Here is a 17,889-nt window from a genome sequence, read left to right as displayed (position 1 = left end):
AGCCATCCCTCCTAGACGCCATGGTAACAGGGGGCAGAGAAGGCTCCTTATTGTTCTCCACCCTGCAGTGTTTGCAGGCAGGCAGCAGAGTCTAATGATTGTTTTAGCACAGGACTTCCTCAGCCATTCCTTTCATGGAGTCATTCCCATTGAACTAGCATCCTGCACATATCTTGGTGTGTTCTGTAGAAGGAGGAGTTTCCTATGTTATTGTTTTTTGGGGGTAGGTCCACCCAACTTTCCTATTGGAGAGAGCAGAGTGGATTTGTACTTGTCAGGTCCCCCCTCATACCTCCCCAGTCAGTCAGTCAGTCAGTGGGGGGTTAGATCAGTAGCAGCAAGTGCCGGAGCATCACTGGACGTACAGGAATCCCGGGGCACCCTGCCAGAGAGAGGGAGAAGTGCTGGGACGAGGGGGCAGCCGCAGGCTCTGGACAGTGTGACAGACGAGAAGCGGCCGGCAGCAGACATGACCAGGCTGAGCTATCTGCTGCCATTCCTCTGGGCGCTGGGTAAGTGCACTCAGGTCCCTTCAATTCATTAAAACTTCCCGCTTGGATGGAGCCTTCCCCTCCCCTCCTGATGAGGCAGATCAGTCACACGGTGCTGGGAGGCACTGGCTGACAATGGGAGTGGGGAGGGGGACTCCTGATTGTACTACATATGTGTTATATATACATACTATATATATATATATATATATATATATATATATATATATATATATATATATATATTTATATTATATTATACAGTCAGACTATGCTGTTACAACTTTGTTCACATCTGATCAGATCCGCTGTCAGACGTTTCATCACTTGTGGACAGAGCTGCATGTGTCTCTATTCCTGTCACCAGAGCGATGGAGACCTGGACAGAACTCCATTAGACCCTGATTGTAAGTCAGAGGGATCCACCAGGTACATTATACAACTGGGGCAGCACAGCTTTGGGGGTTTCCAATATAGGAGTATCCAGCATGAGACTTTACTATTGTAATACGGAACAGATTCTGGTGATACTTTAAAAATTACTACTTTTTAAAAATAGTTTAAGATTATTTTATTACATTTTTCTATTCAATCAGGTACATGTGCTGCCCCATTCATGTATACATGCACCTGCGAGGGGATACTGCACTACCATACAGCTGATGTGCTGGACTTTAATCGTCTTCTCCTAGTATATATACTGTGTGCGTGTGTATATATATATATATATATATATATATATATATAAACACATGTTGAGTTGAGTATAACAGCAGAAATTTCCTGTAATAACAACATTTATTACTTCATTTAAAGTGTTATTGTTATTTAAAATAACCCCTTGTGTGTCACTCAGACATGTAAAAACTTAAAATCGAAGTTGGAGACATGCTCCATAGACTTACACTGAAGTTGATCAGTGATTTGGATGAATTGGGGGAGGCCGGCTGCCGCCCACTCGACCTAGTTATATCTAGCAATCAGAGGGGGTCTCAGCACTGACACTCCTGAGACACCGACCAATCTTAACCTTTGACGTCTGTGCCAAATGGCAAAAGTTAATTTAAATGACAGTAACACTTTATTGTTTCCACCTCTACAGGTGAATTCTTTCATATCTTTATGTACGCTGAGCATTAAACATGCTACAGGTCAATTCTATGATATCTGTGCCCAGTGTATCACAGATGTTCTAGAAGTCTAAATTTAAAGGGGTTATCCAGCACTACAAAAACATGGCCAGAGACAGCACCATTATTGTCTCCAGTTTGGGTGGGGTTTCAAAACTTAGTTCTGTTGTCCAACTGTTCATGGGAATTTGTAGTTCCTTAAGGGATGCAATTATTCAAGCCACTAAAGAATAAATACATTACCATTAGATGGTTGGGCATTGACCTTAGTGTTCAGCCATTCTGTTCTGTTGTGAGCCCTCTCATAGTGTCATTTGTGGAAGATGTCCATTTTTAAGCAAGCCCTCTTAAGGAGTTGCCCAGAAAAATGTTCGCTAATGATGAGCTGATAGTCAGTTGTTTTGCTAGTAAAACATTAGCCAATTGACATTACTGGATCCACAAGGGGGAGGGGGGCTCTGCTCTGGCTAGTGAATGGGGGAGGGCCCCAATTGTGGCAGTCACCCTCGACTAGCTAGCATCACGCATACTTATATGGTCAAGATTTTGGGTCAAAACCAGGAGTGTAACAACACAGAAAAACGACAATGTAAAGATTTGCACTTTTTCTGTATTTTGGACAGATATGGACCAAAATACTATGGAAAATACTGCATATGTAAACCCAGGCTTAGATTGTGGAGTTGCTGATACTTTGGGGAAAATTAAGCAATGTATTAGTAAATATAATGGACGTATTTGCTATGTTACATTTTCTGTTGTACAGATATTGATACTTAAATAAATATAGCTCTATGAATGTAAGGATGCTGTAGTGGTACTGTAATCAATACGTCATATAGCTGAACTTTGTGGTTATATGTCAACTGCACTAGTAACCATTGTGAGTTATAGGGAATGAACAATGCAGTATACAGTATTGTTACTGTATGTGGGGAGAATGTAGAGTACAACAAAGTCAATAAAGTGGACTGCACCTAAGCGTCTGTACTGGAGGTGCTCCCGGTGTAAGCAAAGAGACAAAATGTAAAAACTTTAGAATTAAGAGAACGGGGCGCTTACCGAAGAATCAGGCTTCAGGCTCTATATTTAGTGCACAACATCAAAGGGCAAAGAGAGGACAGGTGGAAATAGCAGAGTACATTGCTCTTCTGGTGTAATCATAACAGAGCCGGTGGGGCCCGATACGGAGATTGGTGGGGGGTACAGAGGTCGGACCCCCTGCAATCTCCTACTTTTCCCCTATCCTGTAAATTGGGGAAAAGTAAATCTTTCCTGGAATACCAGTCTAAGAGTAGAGATGAGCGAGTTTATAGTAATAATGAAGTGAAGCGCTTCATTATCTCTTTAATCCAGTCATCAGCCTGCTGGCATTAAACTCTGTGCCAATCCCAGGTGCTGAGAAAAGATGGATCATGCCCTAGAAAACTTCTCCCAGTTTCCCAGGATTGGATCCAGCATTTCCTAGCACCTAGGGAGGATCGGCACAGATCGGCACAGAGTTATAAGGCAGCAGCTGATGAGCGGATTGCAGAGATAATGAAGCGCTTCACTTCGTTATTACTGTAAACTCGCTCATCTCTACTTAAGAGTGATAGATTGCCTCAATCCAAAAATTGCCCCAAACCTGCTCTTTAAATCATTTTAACCAGACATCTTAATATCACTTAATAATTTAATGTCACTTAAAGGAATGTTTAAAGGGGGTGGAGGAATTTGAGATGAACACAACCAAATGATTATATAAAAGCTTGGCATGTTACACTTTAGGGCTGGGTTCACATTACGTATATTTTAGTCAGTATATGTATATTTCAGTCAGTATATTTCAGTCAGTATTGCAACCAAAACCAGGAGTGGATTAAAAACACAGAAAGGCTCTGTTCACACAATGTTGAAATTGAGTGGATGGCCGCCATTTAATGGCAAATATTTGCTGTTATTTTAGAACAACGTCTGTTATATTGAAATAATGGCAGTTATTTACTGTTATATGGCGGCCATCCACTCAATTTCACCATTGTGTGAACAGAGCCTTTCTGTGTTTTTAATCCACTCCTGGTTTTGGTTGCAATACTGACTGAAATATACGTAGTGTGAACGCAGCCTAAGGCTATGTTCAAAGACCATAAAATAGAGGGAAAGTATCACAGTGATTTCTAGATTAAAATACAGCTGTATTCCCAATATATTAACGTTCTCCATTAAAGTAAACCGAAAATTGGAAGGCAGTACACACACAGTATAGAATAAGAGCTGGAATAAATAAAAACGACAGATTATTGCCGTTTTGTGGGTATCTTTTTGGTAAGGTGGAATAGCTGTTAGTATTGCTTCTTTGCAGTTTTATTCCGATGTCATTGTATTTGTAGTAGCAGGTGTTCTGAGTAACCTGGTGAAGCTACAGGAACAAAGAGTAACATCATCATCATCTTACACTGTATAGACATACAGTTGAGTTGAGGGAAAAAAGACCTGATTGTTTTATTTGGAAACAGCTCTATATCTTCTTTGGGATGCAATGTGTAAGGTTAGGCCCCATCAAAACATACATTTTTTTTGCAGGAAACAAAAGTGTAGCCAACTTTGCCTTTGTGCCCCACAAACAAAACATGGCTGTCTTTGAACTCTATGCCGCTCCACTCTGTGTGCCTGGAAGAAGGTTCCCAGGCTGGATCCAGCTTTTCCAGGCACACTAAGTGGAGCAGCACAGAGTTAATGGGCAGCAGGCTGATAAGCGGACTGCCGAGCTAACAAAGCGATTCGCTTCAATAATACTGTAAATTCGCTTATCTCTAGTCAATAGACTACATTTGATCTATCAACGTGTTTGGATGTCTGCAGGTGCACTGTAGTGTGCATTAGAATACCTTTTCGAGGCTATTCTGACATAGTACAGCAACAAAGTCCCAAAACATGGTGTGAATGGGGCCTTTGGCTATGTTTCCACAACATCTTTTTCAGGTAAAAAAAAAGTTTGTTGGTTGATTATGATGGCCATTAGTAATGATCATGATTATTATTTACAGCTGCCGATATAAAATAATGGCCGTTATTTTACCATAAAAGATGTTGTGGGAACATGGTCTAAATGTGTATTTAAAGCATTACACCAACGTCGTAATGTTCACACACATGTTCCCACACAGTATTTTCGCCCAGTATTTTGGTCAGTATTTTACAAGCAAAATCGGGAGTGGATTGAAAACACAGAAAGGCTATATTCACACACCGTTGTAATTGAGTGGATGGCCGCCATTTAACAGCAAATAACGGCTGTTATCTGCCCTTAGATGACAGACATCCACTCAGTGTAAACAGTGTGTGAACATCGCCTTTCTGTGTTTTCAATCCACTCCTGGTTTTGTTCAAAAACACTGACCAAAATACTGAGCAAAAATACTGTGTGTGAACATAGCCTTTATGTTCGTCATGTTATGTGTTTTGTTTTTTCTAATCTCTTATCAGTACATTACTTTTTCTTTCGTCTATTTCAAATACCACATATTCTCTGTACCCCCATAACATAAGATGGTTTTCAGGGCTGTGTGTAGTACACACCTAAATGGGGCTGTGTTTTGGGGTATTTTTGTAACCACTAGCTATCACCATGTAAAATTTATTTCTCATTACTCTAATCACCTTGGTCTTCAGAAAGTGCTGAAATATCAATTGCTCTGTTACTTCAAGGCCCTATTCCACCAACAGATCTGACGACAGATTATCTGCCAAAGATTTGAAGCCAAAACCAGGAGTGGATTTGAAAAGAGGAGAAATCCAGTCTTTCCTTTATGACCTGATCTCTGTTTATAGTGTGTTCCTGGGTTTGGCTTCAAATCTTTGGCAGATAATCTGTCGTCAGATCTGTTGGTGGAATAGGGCCTTCAGTCCTAGGGTACTATTACACAGAACGATAATCGGCCGAATTGGCCCGATTCGGCCGATTACACAGGTCAACAGCATTTTTGGGGCCAAAGATATTTCAACGAATTTAGGGTAATTTTGGGGTGCTGATTCTGAATATGTCATCAGTTTTGCCAGATTGGCTCAAGTTTTTGAGAATTTTCGTGAAATGTGTAAAAAAAAAAGACATAATTTGCTACACGCGCATTAACTTTATTGCTATTGTCATGAATACTATAAATTTTACAAAGTAAATGTTGATTTTAGTTTATTTTAACTAGTTTTAGAAAGTAATCTTCAAAAATGAACAAGACATGAAAAAAAACTTGAGCCAATCTTGCAAAACTGATAGCATATTCAGAATCAGCACCCCAAAAATACCCCAACATCATTAAAATATTTTGGACACCAGTAAATTTATTTATTTTTGTTGACCTGTGTTATCACTCCGTGTAATAAATTCAACGATCAGCCGATGACAAGGATCATCGGCTGATCGTTGATATAGGTTAGACCCTATTTTCGTCGGGCGCCGACCGCGCACCGCTGCGTGTAATAGCGGTGTGTGGCCGGCGACTAACGATATACATTACCCATCCACGTTCCAGGGCTGCTCCTGCCGTCCGCTTCTCCCGGGGTCCCGCGCGCGCTCTAGCTTCACAGAGGCCTGTCAGCTGATAGGCCGCTCAGCCAATCACAGGCCGCGTAGGTCCCGGCCTGTGATTGGCTGAGCGGCCTACCAGCTGACAGGCCGCTGTGAAGCTAGAGCGCGCACAGGACCCCGGGAGAAGCGGACGGCAGGAGAAGCGGATGGTAGGAGCAGCCCTGGAACGTGGATAGGTAATGTATGCCAGTTTAGCAAGGGCTGCAAGGACATCGGTAACGATGTCCTTGCAGCTCTTGTCAAACGATTATCGGGCCGTGTAATAGGCCCAGTAAATGAGCAACAATCTAGCAGATCGCTGCTCGTTTACAGGTATTATCGGGCCCTGCTCGGCCCGTCTAATACCACCCTTAGTGGGTTGCTGTTAACCCCCTCCCCCCATGTTTCCAATGTTAATAGCCTAATCATTTGATGATGACATGAACCTAGTGCATAGAACAGCTTTACCGCTGGCCACTTTTCCAGAAGGTTTGCCCAACCTTACAACTGTGTGGTGTCAGGTCTGATTTGTTTAATGCTTTTCACAGAAAACATTGGTGAATGACTCTACATACCATTACAGCGTTAACAATAAAGTCTGTCATATAGCCCTAGCCCAACAACTGCAAAGCTGTAAAGTACTTGCTGTATCAGACAACATCAAAGAACTTGTAAGCCTAGTGCTAAATGGTTTTCTTTGTGTGGCGTCTACTATAGGAATCATTTTCATGCTGCTAACATTCTGTGTATTATGTCTATATGTGCACCCTCACTCCTTTTACATGAGAAAAGTAGAACAATCCGCACACCCTTTTACACAGATTCTTCCCTTTTTTACTACGTATTCTATAAAAAAAAACAGTTTAATTGTACATTATCTCTTTTCATCAGCAAGTATCTATAACGGGGGAGATATTGAGTAATAGCATAATGTGAATTAGATGACAAATGTTACATTCATTTCTGTAAAGATCTGTGAGTTGAGACACAGATGTTCTCAAGCTTTATATGTAAACGTTGTATTCTTTCACCTGCTATGTCTACGTGTCCCTATTTCCCATGTGTGTTTTAAAAAATTAAGGGCAGGGATTTCCTTTCCCATTGTCTTGTGCTATGTTTATCATACTGCCTTTGCCACAATGCTTAGTGCTATGTAATAGTCATTATTCTACCATGTGTATTGTAACTAGATTCATCCAGCCGCAAACATGATATGCCATTGAATATTAGTATAGATTCTAGAAGTTAGTGAAGAACTGGTGATATGAGGGCATATTGAGGTTACATGGTATTAAAGGGGTTGGCCACTTTATAGTAAAATAGTTCAGTGTACAGTATGAGTAAGTGTACTCCCAGCACTTACTGACAGCAGACCTCTCTGTGTACAGTACCTCCCAGCTCGGATATCAGGCCCCCCTTCTCGAGACTGTGCCATCCTGGTCTGTACGCTGAATGGCAATCCTGTCCATAAGATGGCTGAACATGGAGAAGCATGTGACATGTCCCTCCCTCCGTGTCCTCCACTGGGCCTGTAAATGCCTATAAAGAAATAGAACACAGCCATGTGCGCATCTTACCTCAATCTTCCCAGATGTGTTTCTTAATGGCATTTGCTGTCACTATTTGCAACTATTATTCATTTTAATGGAAAGTGACCTCACATACACAACTGGATCGCTTGCCAAGAAGGAAAACCAGCACATTTATGAAATGAAGGAAGGTCAGATCCCCACTAGTCACACTTTTCTGACATGTCCTATCTTCCTCCAGACTAAAGACACTTCTTTAACGAATAATAGCTGCCTTGGTAATAATAGTAATAAATCCTCCAAGGTTCCCATTTTATTACAAAAAATATGGACTAAAGCTTCGCCTTTGGCTGTCCAGGCATGATGGGAAGTGTACGTTTTTGAAAAAAAAATTAATGTATTTGTGTGCATCTGTTTTGATCCATTATTCTATTGACTTCTATTATAAAAAACAAAACAAAAAAAAACGACTAAAAACGGTTTCTTTTCTTTCTTTCTTTTTTTTAACGGACACAAAAACATAGTCGACTTCATTTTTGTGTCCATTAAAAAGAAACAGATCTCTTTTGTTTAGTTTTTTTTTCTATAGTGGAAGTCAATGGAAAAACATCAAAATGGATGTACACAAATGCATCAGTTTTTTTTTGTTTTTTGTTTTTTTTTGGGGGGGGGGGGTTGGTGGATTAAAAAAAAACGCATAGGAAAAATGTAGTGTTAACCCAGCCTTAGGCTGGGTTCACACACAGTATATTTTTGTCAGGATTTTGCAACCTCAACTAGGAGTGGATTGAAAACAGACGTTGTTTTAAGATACCAGCAAATATTTGCCATTAAATGGCGGCCATCCACTCAATTTCAACATTGTGTGAACAGAGCCTTTCTGTGTTTTCAATCCACTCCTGGTTTTGGTTGCAATATGAGGACCACAATACTGACTCAAATATACTGTGTGTGAACCCAGCCTAAGGCTGGCTTCACACTGCCTCAAAACTTGGCAAAAAAAAAAAAAAACACTATGGAATTATTTTTTATTTATTTTTTGCAAGAAAGCCAGCAGCCAAATGTTAGGTGGGAGTCAATGAAATTTTATGATTACACACAGCGTTTTTTGTTTTGGTGTGACATTTTTCTTTCCTCTCAGGCTTTTTTGAGACTCTGTGTTTTGTTGTTTTTAAAACGCAGCATGAGGCTATGTTCACATGTATGTTTTGTATAAATCACGGCCGTTGTTGCAATTTGTATGTGAATGAATAGAATCCCGGCCGTAGCGTATACACATAGTATATGCTTCGGCCAGGACTCCATACGGCCACACCAAAAACTGACATGTCAGTTTTCTGCAGCTGCTATTCATTGAATATCACATGTCAGTTCACACAATGGAGCGTGCGGCTCCGGACACACACTCCATTTTGATGCAGGCGCAGAACGGCCAGTGTTATACATAGTGTGAACCCAGCCTGAGGGTGTGGCGTTTTCTTCAGCGTCCCATACGCTATGGGAACATAACAGCAACCTCCTACAAATTTCCCTTTAATACAAGGCCATGTATAAACCAATTTGCCATTTCATTTGAACGGCTTGCCTAATATCTACCACTGAAGGTGTCTTGAGGTCATGTGACAGATTTATTAAAGGTAAGCTATCAGCAGGAAAATGACGCATGATTCAAGGACACTATTTAGTAACTCTAGAAATGCTGAATGTAAAGATATAAACATGATCATCTGACATCAGAGCACAGTTTTATTAGTTTGCAATGGCACACTGAGTTTTGTGCTGGCGATCATGTGTAGCAGCTTTCTGTTTCCCCATATAGAGCTGATGCAGAGACCTGTCAGTTACAGGTAGGGGTGATGGGATGCAGGAGTCATTAATACATTAGGCTTGTACTCACAATCGCCAGCACAAGGTACTGATGCAGGAAACAGTTATACCACTATACTCAGGAGCTAGTAACTAAGCAGTATCCTCAGATTAGAAATTATTTTCCAGCACAATTGGAGCCTTCATGGATCTGACTGATTTCTCCCACACATCACACAAATGCTTGATCAGATTGAAATCTAAGATGGTTGGAGGCAAAGTGAACACATTAATCTATTTTTTCTGTATCACCAGTGCTAATCCAGCACACAGGTGGGATGTTGGTACCTGTTTTGTAGATGGCCGGTTTGTGTCCCCAAGATGGTCAGTAACCTGTTGGGTTGTTGCGGGTCCCTTGGGCTCTTGTAGTCCTGAGTGGCAACTGACCCACCAGGACTGTCGGCACCGCCACCCACAGAAAGGGGAAAAATAACCCAAGGTGTACGGTGCTGTGTGTATAGGTGCTGGTGCGTACAGAAGACGACAGAGTCACGGCTATATAAAAATAGAACAATTTTATTGTAAGGCTTCTCAGTATAACAGTACATGTTTCACAAAATATACATACACATAGTTTAGTGCTTAACCTTTTTGTGCTTGCTGAGGTGCTTGAGAGTAGAGATGATCTAACATCAGGATTTTTCAGGTTCGATCATGGGGAAAGTGGAGACAGCCTGAGTACCGCCTGGAAAACAGGGATACAGCCTAGGTAATAGGCTGTATCCCTGTTTTCCAGGCAGTACTCGGGCTTCAATATCTACCAGTGACAAATAGGTTACTTTACAGCAGCCTCCTCTTATCACTACAGACAGAACAAGTGTCAGCTTAGTTTTAGCCCCAGTGGTGAGTATGAAAACTACAAGATATCAGGATTCTTTTACACTATAGTTAATAAAATGGAAAATTATAAAAATTGTCACCAAAACTTTTGAGCGAGGATTCTGCTGTCTAGTAAAAAAAGAGAGTTATCCTCAATACAAGGAAAAACATTTGCTGTGTTATGGAGATGTGTTAAAAAACAAACAAACACTAAAGTTCAATAGGTTTCTCGACTGGGGGCGGCCACAAACAAACGACCGATCAGCGAGATTGGTGCCTTTACATGGCACAAGAAATTGAGCTGCCAGGCTGCACAAAGAATTGTTGTATTCACGCAGCCTTAGAAACTATGGGGGACGTTTATGAAGTCCGGCATTTTTTACGCCGGGCTTACAAATGTCCCCGCAGCTCCGGAGCTCAGGGGACTTATGTATAGGCGCATTGCCTCTACATAAATCCCGATCACACGGAGCCCATCTGAAAAATGATAAATGTGGCGCACGCATTGTGTATATCTGTGCTCTCAGTTTCCAGATGACAAGCAGCGTATGTTTACCATGCTGCTGTGATCCAGCATGTCTCTCCTGTCCTCTGGGTGTCGGCTGTATCTTCAGGTCCCATCTCGTCCAGCTGTCAATAATTCTGGAGGAGGGGGGCCTGAATATACAGCAGCGTCTGAAGACAGGAGAGACATGCCGAATCACAAGCAGCGTGGATGGTAAGTATGCACTGCTTGTGATCAGGAAACTGACAGCACAGATATATACCAATGTGTGGCTGATGACAATAAACGTTGTAGCAGACCTCATCCGCCAAGGATAGGTGTTTGCCTAGTCCTTAGCCATGAAGAAAGTAGGCATGTTTTTCTAATGGATAACCCCTTTAAATGTGCAGGTGATTTTGTGATCGTGTGAAGAACCACATTGCTTGTCTTCATCAATTAAAACAATAATGGCTCTTATCAGTGCTGCAAAGAAAGGGTCAATATGTAAACAAGTGAGACTGGCACACATTAAGCATTTTGCTCTGGATAATCCCCATAGCCTTTTGAACTAGAGCACTTTGGAAATAGAGACTGGAAAATGTAACTCATTATCTATGAATAATGGTGGGAATAATAATAAAAAAACATGCCTGTGCTATCACAGATACGTCTGGTGCACTGTCAGACACAGATATGTCCAGTTTGACAAATTAAATGTTTCTGAAAATAAAGAAAAAAATGAAACCAAATTTTATGAGTTCACAGGTTTTTATGGGTATGAAGGCGGTGATCTCAAGTAATATATTGCCATATCTTTCCTGGTACAGCCTGACTCCAGTTAAAGTGTTTTGGCTCGGATTTCAGTGTAAGTGTGTGCTAGTGTAGCTGCGTTGTCTAGGAGCCGATAGCAAGCAAACAGACACAACCACATACCATTATCTACTGTAGCCCATACTATCCGAAACATTTTCTCTACACATCACCAATATCTGATTGGCCTACACATCAGTTGTTGTTGATGAAAGGAAATTCTTTACCAAATTTCTCAGACACACACTAGGGATATAAAAACAGAGGATTGTCAGCAGGAAAAGACCACTGGGTACATCTGCATTTTTTGTATTTCCTTTCTTGTTATCTTAGTGGGGATTTCCTCTTGAAATGAACTTGTCCCCTATCCACAGCATAGGGGACAAGTAAGAGATTGTGGGGGGGTCCGACCTCCGTACCCCTGGCGATCTCCAGATCAGCCACCAGCGCCTTTGTTTTCAATAGAGCCATGGGTTGGCACATGACCTACAACTTTATTCATTCTCTATGGAACTGACGGAAAGAGCTGTACTCGGGTCTCTTTCTGGCAGCTCCATTCATTCTCTTACCTGTCCCTTATCCTGTGGGGACAAGTTTTAAGTAGAAAACCCCTTTAAGTTAGATATATGTGTATCCCAGACATGTTTAAATTCAATTACTGTAGATTTACCAACCACATTTGTTGGAAGTTTTTTTTTCAAGCAAATAAATAATATTTTCTCATGTTCTGTGCTTCTGAATTGATATCCGATCATTATGTACTAGAGTGTGGGATAGACCAGAGTACTGATGGGAAGAAAATACAAACCCCATGAAAAACCATACATTTAACACAATTTTATCTTTTTTATAATAATGTAATTTACTTTACCACTTTCTGGGATTTCCTATTGTAACAAGATAAAAGAGCTATTCATGTCAGTTGTTTCAAAGGGGTTACTCAGGAGTAAAAAAAAAAAAATCCTATTACTTCCAGAAACAGCATTGCTCTGGTTTGTAGGTGTTGTTGCAGCTCAGCTATGGAAGGAAACAGCTACATTTTTTGTTGGTGTGTATGACTTCCATTTTGTCATAAAACTAAGTAGTTTACACTAATAATTTTTGTCATATGGTATATATATATATATATATATATATATATATATATATATATACACAGTATGTGTGTGTGTGTGTGTGTCAAATCATGTTTGCCTTATAGCAATATTTCTCTTAAAAAAAAAACACATAAAAACGGCACACAATGTGAACTGACCTCAACGCACTAATAAGTCTAATCAGTTCACCTGGCGGGATCCCAGCACATGCAGCCTAATTAGGTGAACTGCAGTGATTAGGCTCCACCCCTTCTCTGCAAAGCCAGTTGATGTATGGGAAATGTAGGCAACACTTCTGTGATGGAATGTACCTCTGTATGGCTGGAAAACAAGCCTAGCAATTAAAGACACACATGCACAGGTCATACACACAGACTTCTACATTATTCAATAATAATAGCCTGTGCAATAAATAAATAAGTGCTGTGTATCTGTGGACAATGTGTGCTGTTTTTATAAGGACTACAACCTTTTTTTTACCAAACATAACAAAAGGCTCAGCCGATGGAAGTCTAAAGAGTACTCCTTTGGTGACAATTGGGCTGGTAAACTTTGTTGTATCTTTTCTTAACCTTATAAAATGCAGTGGCATCCTACAAAAGCTACATGGTATATGTTTCATTTTAAACATAGCATATTCCACAATATACCCTCTGTTAGGGTATGTGCACACGGAGCAATTCTCGCGGAATTCCGCCCGAATTCCGCCATAAAAAGCGGGCGGAATCCGCGTGGAATTCCGCCCGTGTAAATGCAACATTGCTCTTTCCATAGAGAACAATGGGATTTCCGACTGCCCGTGCACACAGAGTAAATTTCCGTCCGGAATTCCGCGCGGATTCCGCGCAGAATCCGCATTCCGCCCAAAGAATGTACATGTCAATTCTTTGGGCGGATTCCGCTAGAGGAATCCTATAGAAGTCAATCGGGTTTGAATTCTGCTGGTAATTCCGCTTGCATTCCGCTTGATTTCCGCGCGGATACGGCTCAAATTCCGCCCGAATTCCGCTCAAATTCTGCCAGAGCAGAATAGGCGAGGAATTTCAAGCAGAAATCTTTCAGCTACAATTCCTCGAGAATTGCTCCGTGTGCAAGGGCCCTTAGGGTATGTGCACACTGAGGAATTCTCGAGGAATTGAAGCAGAAAGTTTTCAGGCAGAATTCAAGCAGAATTTAAGCCCCCCATTGACTTCTATAGGATTCCTCTAGCAGATCTACAGCAGAAAATTCTGCTCGGAAATTCTGCAGTGTGAACAACAGAGCAGAAAACCCATTGAACACAATGGGACTTTGCTCTGTACATATTTTACGGGAGGAATTTCAAGCTGAATTTCAAGCTGAATTCCTTGCCTTTTCCTCAGTGTGCACATACCCTTAAAGTTACACTATAAGTAGTAGAATTTGATGGGAAGGACAGCATGCAGGTTTCCTAGGGTAAGGGTAAAATCTTTTCTGATATACTGTCCATATATTATGATTGTGTTATATCCATGAGTGTCTTGTATACTGTACCCCAATAGTGTATGTCTATCTATTTTCTTCATCCTGGCTCTTTCCTGACATATCCCTGCTATAGAGTCTGTCTGTGTTTTGGGACACATTGTAGGTAGTTCAGACATCTGAAGTAAATCTTTTGTAGAGAGTATTTGCTCAAAAAACAGTTCTACTGACTTTGCTTCTTTTGTGTTTCTACATTCCAGCTGTAATGGGTCCGTGCTCCATATTAGGATTACTGGTTACTTGTTTCTTTAGTAAAGTGTAGACTCCAGTGAGTTCCACTGTACATTCCAGTTACTCCTGTGCCTTTATTCACCTTTTGCCCCATCCCTTTTTAAAAGATTATTTTTACAACACATTCAGGAAATGAATTCAGTCAGTTACCTCCCTTTGGCAGACTCTCTTCAATTGTACAAAGGGTCAGCCATGCACAAAATAAGACCAAGGACCTTCCTACCATGAACAAACAGATCCCTCTATCCTGGACGGCACCTTTTAACCTCATTAGTCGTCTACAAGCAAAAGGGAAAATTTCACCATCACTTAAAAAGTACAGGAACAATGTAAACAAATCAAAATGTGGGATATGAACACTAGTGAACTATAAGGTGTGGATTGGTAAACATTAGAGATGAGCGAACCTTGAGCATGCTCGAGTCCATCCGAACCCGATCGTTCGGCATTTGATTAGCGGTGGCTGCTGAACTTGGATAAAGCTCTAAGGTTGTCTGGAAAACATGGATACAGCCAATGACTATATCCATGTTTTCCACATAGCCTTAGGGCTTTATCCAACTTCAGCAGCCCCAGCTAATCAAATCCTGAACGATTGGGTTCGGATGGACTCGAGCATGCTATACTATATGATATACTATACAGTGACAGTTAAAGGGATGACTGCTCCAGTCATTTTCTATGGACATCGGAGTCATCTCACCTGCTTTGCATAAGGCGTGCGCTCTGCTTCGGGCCGTGATTTCTCCGCCCAGGGACCGGATCCAGCAGGGGGACTCCGAGGGATGGTTACCTATGCCGGGCTCCGCCGGGGCTCCGCCACGGCATCCCGACTGACAGGTTCCTTTTAAGATCAAATAAATAATGTTAATATCTCATACAATATCCATTACCGTGGATAGACAATTTTAATGATAATTGTTCCTTCTATGGCCAGCTTCACCCATTCAGATTGTCAGTCTTGTGCTGAACATTGTAGAAATTCATGTATTCATCACTGGTGGACCACAGGCACATTGTGTACATGCTAGTTGTATGTATATTTGCCTTAATAAATACTTCTTCATGGATAGAGATCATCGAACATCAGGAATTTTCAGCTTCGATCGAACTCGAACCTTCGTCATTTGATTTCCGATGCCTTCCCGTTCTGTTGGAAATTGGAGACACCGCCTGGAAAACAGGGATACAGCCTTGGTAATAGGCTATACATTTTCTCTTCACTATTGCTGTATTTACACAAGCAGATAATTGCTTAAATGCAGCCACTATCATGTAAATTTAAAACGGAAATTTGTCCATGTAAAAGGACCATTAGGATTAAAAACATAGGAATCTGCAGCTGCACGTGGTAAATGAAAGATGAGGGTTGTTTTTAAGAGATGCCTTTAGCAATACTTAAAAAAAACAAATAAATAAACAGAAACTGCAAAAATGAGGTCTGCATGATGCTCTATTGTTTGGTGCAATAAACCTAGCGGCTTGATGGTCCCCATACACTTTATACTTCTGTTGATTGAACCCACCATCAAGTCAGTATAAAGTGTATAGGGCTCTCCTGACACTCCGTTGACAAGATGTCAGTAGAGATAAGGGTCAGGCATAATGGAAAATCACTGCCTGGCACCTTTATTCTTTGAGAGATAAGCTGAAGCCAGAGCACTTTGGCTATGGCTTAACCCTCTCCTCCCTATGAAAAACGTTTATGTGTATGGGGAGGACAGGAGAGATAAGGGTGTATTGAAGGTTTATCCCCACCTAAAGTGCTGTATTAAATGGGTCAACATTTACTGTAGTTGAGCCTATTAGACGGCTCAATAATTGTGCAGTCAGGGCTGCACAGACATCATTAGCGATCGTACATCTATGCAGCCCTTGCTTTAAAATAGCAAAATAATGAAAGATTATCTATACTTGCCTGTCCACAGTTCCCTGGTGTGCTACTGCCTGTTCCCAGCTCACTACAGGCGCCGCTGACACTTCCAAGTCGCTGAAGTCACAGGCCCTTCAGCCAATCACTGGCGCTGTCCCACCTTGATCAGAGATGGTTTAGAAGTGTCAGGGATGGCTGTGGTGCTGTGCTGATCATTGTCTTTATTAAATGGAGAGATATCTCCTCGATTCTGCCTGATTGGGCAAAAAATCAACCCATGCAATAGGACCCTCAGGATTTCTGCCATTTTCCTCTGATAAGATAGAAGGCATAACTAAAGATACAATATAGTACATAAAGGGTAATGTGAATTAATTGTATCTAAAACTATGGCCCTGGTTTATTAAAATCATCTATGTACAAAGAGAAGTCAGACTTCAAATGCACCAGACAGGCAGAGGGGTGCATGAACATAATAAAGAAAGAATACTTACCTGTCCACGTGACCCCATATCGCCGCTCTCACCTCTCTCTGCCAGCCGCCAGACACCATTTTTGGCTGGCTTTTACATACGTCACATCCCCAGCTCCTTGGGCTGTAATGTAGCTTATAGATTGTAAGCCCTCGCAGGCAGTATCCTCCTTCCCCATGTAAAAGTCTGCCATTTGCCTTCATGTAATGTGTTCTTGATCTTGTATAGTTCCTGTTTGTTACCCCTATCTATTGTGTAGTGCTCTGAAATTGAGGGCATTTATAAATAATAATAATGTCACAGACCTGCTGATGGATTGGCCCCTCTGGCAGATATCGGAAAGGCTGCAAAGGCACGGAGATGGGTTTATTGTAAGGCTATGTTCTCGCACCATCAAAATGACTCTTGTTTTTCGGACGGCTGTCATTTAACAGCAAATAACTAATGTTATTACATAAGAGTGGGCATTATTAAATGAATAACTGCCGTTATTTGACACCAAATGACGCCCGTCATTTTAATAGTGTGTAAACATAGCCACAGTCCTTAAACTTCCATTTATCAGACTGACTTGTCTGAACAGTTCTTCTGATAAGCCTGATATTTTTGTACTAGTGGAATAGCTTTTGTTCTGCTGATTGGAATTCCCTTCCTCTCTGCTCTCAGAGTCAGGAAGCGGTTTGGTAACTTCAGGGAGTTGATTTCTATGGGACATGTTACCTTTTTTAGTGAAACAATATCCTTTCAGATAATACACACCCAGCTTCCCATTAGTATAACTCAGTTATAGATGTTTCTGTCCTGACATCACTGACCATCCAGCGTGGAAGGGTAACTTTTCCTGTGAAACAATGGGGCATAGATAAAAAGCTGTATATTTTTAGTTCATGTACAGTATTAACACTATACACCCTTACAAATTGGTACATGGAGTAGATACAACATACTCTGCTGATACATAAAGCGTTATGGTGACATTAACCCTTTGCACTGTGATGTGTCGTAGTGGAAAGTTGCGGCTTTCAGGTATTGTGTAAATG

The 17,889-nt window shown here is 41.1% G+C and overlaps 1 protein-coding gene across 1 annotated transcript in view; it reads left to right on the top strand.

The window, feature by feature from the left end:
* The first annotated feature begins 247 nt into the window (after positions 1-247).
* PODXL (podocalyxin like) overlaps positions 248-17,889 on the top strand; it is a 58,796-nt gene continuing 41,154 nt past the window's right edge. Inside the window, exon 1 of the mRNA XM_069979047.1 lies at positions 248-512. Coding sequence (XP_069835148.1) covers positions 470-512 — 43 coding nt within the window. The 5' untranslated portion in view covers positions 248-469. The remainder of the gene's footprint in view (positions 513-17,889) is intronic.

This window comes from Dendropsophus ebraccatus, chromosome 1, assembly GCF_027789765.1.
Source record: "Dendropsophus ebraccatus isolate aDenEbr1 chromosome 1, aDenEbr1.pat, whole genome shotgun sequence".
Taxonomy (NCBI): Eukaryota; Metazoa; Chordata; class Amphibia; order Anura; family Hylidae; genus Dendropsophus; species Dendropsophus ebraccatus.
The sequence above is the reverse complement of the archived record's forward strand: the minus strand, read 5'-3'. Positions and strand labels throughout refer to the sequence as shown.